The 7413-nt window shown below is 32.1% G+C and overlaps 1 protein-coding gene across 2 annotated transcripts; it reads right to left on the reverse strand.

The window, feature by feature from the left end:
- Positions 1-2797: 2797 nt before the first annotated feature.
- Positions 2798-6688, reverse strand: LOC110100567. 2 transcript variants are annotated; one of them, XM_028699149.1, is made up of 3 exons: positions 6492-6687; positions 5863-6352; positions 2798-5438 (listed from the first exon to the last, which is right to left on the reverse strand). In XM_028699149.1, the coding sequence occupies exons 1-3, from the start codon at positions 6521-6523 to the stop codon at positions 5427-5429; spliced, it is 534 nt and encodes a 177-aa protein (XP_028554982.1). In that variant the 5' UTR covers positions 6524-6687; the 3' UTR covers positions 2798-5426. The 2 variants fall into 2 exon arrangements, with proteins under 2 accessions (XP_028554982.1, XP_020683793.1); XM_020828134.2 differs by lacking the exon at positions 2798-5438 and having other exon boundaries at positions 5476-6352; positions 6492-6688.
- Positions 6689-7413: the final 725 nt, after the last annotated feature.

A 7413-nucleotide genomic window follows, 5' to 3' on the forward strand; every position in this document is an offset into this window, starting at 1 on the left:
AAATTATTAATAATTTACATTAAATTTATCAATTTATATGTAAGCTAATTTTTTGTTAAATTTGAATTAAATAAAATCTATGTAAGATATTATTAATGTGTGAATATATCTATGTTTTATTCTAAATTTTATATAAGTATATGATTATTCTATCATTTAATTCTTATTTAAAAAAAATTCATATTTTTAACGTTATCGATTTAACCCTAATTCGTTCCGGATTGAACCATTGAACCTCAAACTTCTCTTATCCACAACAACATCAAGCATTTGTCCCAATCGGTGGGGTCCGCTACATGAATCCTTTTTCTCCATTGTGAAAAATCAAATTCTTCTTTAAATAAAACTAAAAAAAATAAAAATAAAAAAACCCCAAACTTCTCTTCTTTCCGATTTTAAGTCCTATCTGGTTTCTGAAAAACAAAAAAAAAAAAAAAAGTCACAAGCATGCATATGTCTCTATAATCAACTTCTCTTGCGCGCTCGCACTCTCAATTACTATCTATTGGTTCGAAATTCTATGAATAAAGACGGGAAAAGAAAAAGCTATCGGTTTGGGAAAGACCACGAAGTCAATTCTGAGGTAAAAGAAGACCAGACTCACTACCACCTCTGAATATCTCTCAGCAGAGGTTCTTGAGCCGGTTGAAAGTGCTCGTCGTTAGGACTGCGAGGAACTCACGAAGCTTCTTGGACGCTCCACTACTGCAAATCGTGGATCATGACACAGTGTGCTTCTTCCGATCCGAAGAAGACCGCTTCCATGGATTCAAGAATGTGTGACAACAGCTGAGCTAACCAGCAACAATTAACTAATTTGATTAACGTGCTCTCTTGATTTTACGTTTTCTTCTTTGGTTTGTTAGCTTATGGCTTTTTTATAAATTATTATCATTTATAAAACAATAATTGCAAAGCATGCCCCAAGCCAGACCAATATGACTAACAGACCAACATTACCAAATAATGATCATTTGATTGTATTACTCGGCAAAACCTGTCATAGGATCTTGAGGGGGAGTACATTTGAGCCTTTCTTTCGTACTCTCAATAATACAAACAGTATCGGCACTATTGATCTTTTGCATTTATTGAAGAGGTGAAAGAGATGGGAAAACGACTTTTAATATGAAGTTGGCAATAGGAGAGCAATCATTATCGTAGTCTAAAACGACAGTAGCAATAGCCAATATAACTAATTTTGAATAAAAAATTCCAACATTTATGTTCATATCATGATATTGGCAATCTTTCTAAGGGATTTGAAAGGAGAAGATGTGGATAAATTTGGCTATTAAGCTTTCCATTTCTAGCACTTAGTTGTTGATAAACTCAAATAAATCAGATAATATGGGTAACTTGTTTGATACGTGGATAATTACAAGTAGAAGTTACTGGTTGATATGTGGATAACTATCAAGTGAAAGTTAATGGTGGTTATGCGGATAACTATCAAGAGAAATTTAATATTTCAGTTTTATTTACTGTTTTTTTTTTTGTTGTAATCTTATTTTGAAAGGATGCAACTCTAGAAAAGGTGGACTATGTTAAAGCATAAAAATGTTTTAAAATAATGTGTGTGATTGTTGAAATATTCTCTCATTTTTAATATGAAATTAGTGTTCCTGTTTTATTTTGTGATCTTTAATATTAGTAAGAGATTAATAATCACAAGAGATAAGAGCAAAGGTGCCTTATTATTGAGTTAAGTGAAACTGCCTAGGAAAATTATTGGTGATTTTATTATCATCTAACTCTAAAAACCATCAAATATGACATGCCTAATTAAAATTTAATAAAATTTATCATCATAATTTAATTATAATCTCATATTACATATACAATACTCATAAAACATAACTCTATTTGATCATTTGACTTAAAAGTTATATCATATTTATGCTTTTATTTTTTTATATAATACATCCATATTTCATATAATGAATGTTTGATAAATTTTTGTAAACATGGGTGTAATAGGAGTTGAATTAAAGATAAACCAAGAGTATTTGAAACCGCGAAAAGAAATATTTCCAATGATAAGGGGTGTAGGCTACATAAAAGTTTATGTAAATATATTAAAAATTAATAAGATTTGTATTTATAAATTTAATCATCTTTGAAATTTTATATTATTATGGATATTATTTTTTTGACTAAATTTTTTGTGATAGTAGCTACCAAGAATATCTAACATTTTATTTTAAACTAAATTTAATTTTAAGGATTCGATTCAAGGAATTAGAATGTAGTGTTTAACAAGAGAAACCATTTATGTCTTTTTTAGCAAAAATAAATATACCATAGTTAAATATTACTATTTTTTTATTATTAATGTTATATCCAACAAAAATGTAGTTCATGCTTAGGTTTTATTATCTTTTAAATATTTTTTAATTGATCCAAATGGCTGAAAAATCTAATTCCAATCTTACAATGTTCAAAGCAATCGAATGAATCCATGAACCATATAAAAGGTGGTATGAGAAAGATCATGCCTACATACTTTTCCTGCGATGAAATTCACTCTTTTAATAACATCGATGGTGCTAACATATCAAATTCCATTTTTCAGAGAAGAAATGAAAATAATTAAAATACCGTACAAGCTGCATGCAGTAATTATATCATATGAAACCTTCACTCTTCACAATCATTATAGTGTCTCCCTCCCCTCCTTCCCATAGCAGAATCATTATGTTTTTAGGAATTTAGCCAAATGAGCGATTGTTTTGGAAAATTTTAGGAAGTGCGAGTGTGAATTAAAATATGATCAAAGTTCGGCCCATTTCATTTTAGTTAAGGGTTAACATACATTTAACTATCAAGGAAACTAAAAAATTATATGATTTAATTGAAATGCTTCCTTTGGTTAACTGAATGCAATTAATGAGTCACTAACATCTAAAGAACAAGCCTTAGGTACTAGGAATTCCTCAGGTTTAATCAATTACAACAATTTGAAAGCTTTTGACAAAGGCTCACATGTTGAAGTAAACTCCACTATATATCCTCAACAATTTTAGATTTTGTGACTTAGTTAAAGTTCAACTTCACAGATGAACTCTCCTAGAAAATATTCGTATTAATTAAAGTTATAACTCCACTTTTTATGCACATTGATGCTTTTTTCTTTCTCGTTAAAAAGACTGATTGAAAGCTTGCATCTTTCCTAACAATTTACAATCAAGAAAACTAGCTGCAAAATCAAGACGAATTAGTGGAACTTTTTTGAGTAAAACACTAAATTATGATCGAATTTTGCCTGTTAATCTCATTTTGGACGCTAATTTTTACTAGTTTCCGTATATTATTTTTGATTTGGGTATTTATAACAAGAATAATCTTTCTGATAAAATGGATTTCATTGTGAGATGGATTAATTAAACCTTCTATTCTTTATTGCAATTTGAATTATGATGGGTCTATTGGTGCCAGTGATGTTGTTGAGGATGGCATCATTAAGAACCATCTTTGTAATGTTATTGCTATTTTTGCTGGTCCTTTAAATTTCTGTAATGTTGTTACTGCCGAGCTTATGGCATTATCTTATGGTTTAGATCTATGTCATATATTACAAATTGTTAATTAATGTCTAGAGTGAAGTGGATGCTTTGCTTATTATTCATATTCTTAATGATGTGGTCCATGCGTGGGAGCCCACATAATTTCTACCTTTAGAAAAATTAAACATTACCTTAATGGATTCTTCTCATATTCATCGGGAAGCTAATTCTGTTGCAGATTGGATGGCTAAGTTTGGGTGTCACCCTATTGGATTTCAAGAGTTCAATGCTATGAACTTACCTCACTTGCTGAAAGGTATTATTATTTTGGATAAGTCTAGCCTGCCTTGTATTTAGAATGTTTAACCTTTGCCTTACTTTTGTCTCGTTATTTGGTGAGAGTTTCTGTTTCTTGGTTGTTCTGTGTGGCTTCTTTCAATTTTCATCATTGTTGTTTTCTTGGCTTGGTTATGTTGGCTATCTTTTGGGGATTTTTGTGATTTTATGGTGGTCTTTATGGACACTCTTCTCAACGCCTTTCTATGGGTATGTATCTCTACCAGGATGTGGGAGGCTCTGCTGTTTTCAGTATGTGATGTTTGTTGGGTTATTTCGAGCTCTAGGTTGATTGGGTATTTTTTGTTGTTGTTATGTGCCAATTTCTATTTTTGGCCCTGCTTCAATGTTTCTTTATGTAGTCTGTGTTTTAGTTTGGTGCTAGCTTCTAAAAATCTTCTTTTGAACAGGAGTATTGTTGGTTATTGTCTGCGGTTTGTTTCGGTGAATTGATGTTGTTTCTGTGGTAGTAATGGTATGTACTTGTATGGTCAGATTGTAGCCCGGAAGAATGGTCTTGCTATTTTATCGACTTGTCTCAAGGTTTTGTTTATTTATTGATTTATTTTGCTGCCCTAAACCAATTTATGATCTCTAGGTTGGCTACCAATATCCTTTGTACCACTTGCAGAAATGAGAAGATGATGTTCATTGGTGTCATTTTTCTTCATATTTGGCTTCTTAGTGTTTCTGATCATATCTACTATGACATAAACCTTCTTGTTTAAGCTTATGTTAATCTCTATAATATTTGCTTTGTGCCCGTTTGTGTTTGTATTTTTCCTTGTCTTATGATTTTTTGGCTTGTTGGTGCTAGTTGCAAGCTGATTTTTTGGGCGAGAAAGGTTTTGCCAATTTCCTTCATCTGGTTCTTTTTTTTTTGGGTGCTAGCTCCTAGCGGCCCTAGCATGTTTATGAGTTTTCCTGTATTTTTTTTCTAGAGGGGACTTTTTAGTTTGTAGGTTTTTTATTTTGAATTTATTTTGTAGCTCTATAGAGCAATAGTGAGTTGAAGGTCCCCCTTAAGGACCTTGTATTTTCATCTTATATTAACATGTAGGTCCTGTCGTTGGTTAATTTTATGAAAAAAAAAGATGAAATTTTTCTATCTTAAGCTAAGACATGATTCAAACCAAAAATCTCTTAATTGACAGTGAAAGATCCAAACCAGCAGATCAATATTAGCGGTGCCATTGGGGTGAAGTTCCCCATTCATATATCGCCCTTGATAAACAAGGTTTGTTTATTAGTAGAAGGAATGTATAAAGCAAGTAAGACTAGCTAGTAAAAAAAATTTCCAATATAGGAAGGCATGGATTGATGAACCAATAACGATAAAGAAATATATAGGAAAGTAGAACGAACGATGAGGGTATCATCAAACAAAAAATTTCCCCTAGAATTAATCTGTGAACCAAATTTACCGAACAAAACTAAAGTTTGATCAATAGACGAAACTTAACGTCACCTATAATACATAACATCATCTCATTGCAATGCAAACAAAGCAAAAAATAAGATGTTTACAATCCAGCGATCATCTAATAAGCTTACCCCACATTCCCTCGAATCTCACCCTAAATTTTAAATCCGAACCTGCTGATGTTAAAAAGAATTTAACCAAAAGAGACCAAGTAAACAGTCCATCAAGCGTTTAATTCACGTGAGAACCAAACAAACTAAGCTAAATACGTCAACCCAACAGAACAAATCAGAGCGTTAATGACGTTTCTAGCTCATAAATCGCCAAAAAATCACATAAAATAACACTTCCCTAACCTCCTTTCATCTTTATTAATCACATAATCTAAAAAAAAATATCAACACACAATTATTAGAGAACCAAACCTGACAACTAATACGAATCGTGTACCCTACAATACCTAAATGATGAGAACGCTGACACAAGACTTAATTAAAAAAGGCCTATTCCCACAATAAGACATCAAGAAGAAGGCAAGAATTTCTTTACTTCAAAAATGGAAATGCAAAAAAATAAAAATAAAAATAAAGAACGTACCTTTTTCAAAGCGTGAATCTCCATCTTGATCGCCCCTTTTATTCGTTTCCCCTTTCTCTTCCTCTTCATCACCTTCTCCTCTTCTTCTTTATTCTCTCCGTCTCCATCATTGCCATTCGACTGATCCACGGGCTCGATCTGCGGTGCGGAAGCAAAGAGCTCGACTATTGATCGCTTCTTCGGCATCCTAGTCTTTACTTTCGTCGAACGACGCAAATACTCCTCTTCAGTTGTTTTCTCCGCAGTCGCAATTGGTGGAGAATTTGGTAAGTGACGCTCGATTATTTCAACTGGCTTTTCATTTGTTTTCTCCGCTTCTGCCGCTTTAATTTCCGCCTCATCAGCAGCATATCTTGCTGAGCTGAGCTCGTCTGTCCACCATCGGAATCTGCATATTGAAATCGGTGGAAGCGATGGTTTTTCGTCCTTTTCGCCGATGAACGGCCATGACTTTGCTAAGTCAACGATCCTCATCTTTGCCGCGTAATCACTACTCAGTTGCCGAAGATTGGATCAAAGCATCAGCATAGATTTCAGATCTTGTCAGAAATTGAGAGTAGAAAGCACAAGAGATATGGTATAGATAGAGAGAGAGAGAGAGAGGGAGAGAGAGAAGAGAGGAAGTATACCGAATCGAGAAGCGATCACTTGCTGCCGCCATGGAAGCGCTCCGCGAACTTGAAGAAGTTTAAAAGAGGGGAAGAAAATAGGAGAGAGAATAAAATCTTGTTTGCTTTGTAGAGAGCGAAGTTGGGGAGAAGAGGCGGTGGTGGAACAAACGGCAGAAAAGATAACTAAAATAATAAAAGGTATTCCCAAAAAAACAACTGTAATAAAAGCGATGAGCAAGATAAAACAAAGACTATGAGAGAGAAAAGACGCAACCGAGGTTTTTTTTTTTTAATATTACCCCCACAAAAAGTTATAAGCCATTAAATTTATGAGAAATTTTATGCGTTAGATCTGTCAGCTTGTAACAGGAAGTTTTCTGTTCTATGTCATCTATTTGAATTTGAGTGCAGTAATTAAATTATTCACATAATATTTTTATTTTTCTACCTATTATTTAAACGATATAATTGTGGATAAAAATTAATTTATGATTCTCCAACGATTACTCATTTTTAGATTGGTTAGTTGAGAGCTAAAATATTATTTAAGAGATTTCGAAATAGAGATTAATTATTGATATATGCATATGATTTATATTTTTGCACTAACTTTCTAAAAAAAATTCAATAACTAAGTTATAATCGTACAAGACTTTTACATTCATATATTTCAAATCAAATTGCAAACCATCGTTGAAATAATCTATTAGTTTAAAACTCATACTTATATACCATCTTAAGTGATTATTTCTCTCGTTTAATATGATTCAAGACAGGATAATTTAGGAAATGAACTCGAAATCCTATCACATAAATATAGCACCCTTTGATGGCTTATGACTAATATGAATTTGGATTTTTTTAATAATAATATATTTTTTTTTTATATAGAATATATAAGATATCATAATTTGATTCATATACTCTTTAAATTGATAAA

Source organism: Dendrobium catenatum, unplaced genomic scaffold (genome assembly GCF_001605985.2).
Source record: "Dendrobium catenatum unplaced genomic scaffold, ASM160598v2 fragScaff_scaffold_1220, whole genome shotgun sequence".
Classification (NCBI taxonomy): domain Eukaryota; kingdom Viridiplantae; phylum Streptophyta; class Magnoliopsida; order Asparagales; family Orchidaceae; genus Dendrobium; species Dendrobium catenatum.

Bases quoted from the DNA above. Each gene is read 5' to 3' on its own strand.
- LOC110100567 (XM_020828134.2), bottom strand. From the start codon at position 6,523: ATGGCGGCAGCAAGTGATCGCTTCTCGATTCG. The intron at 6,353-6,491 runs GTATACTTCCTC...GCAACTGAGTAG, and splicing joins AGTGATCGCTTCTCGATTCG to TGATTACGCGGCAAAGATGA.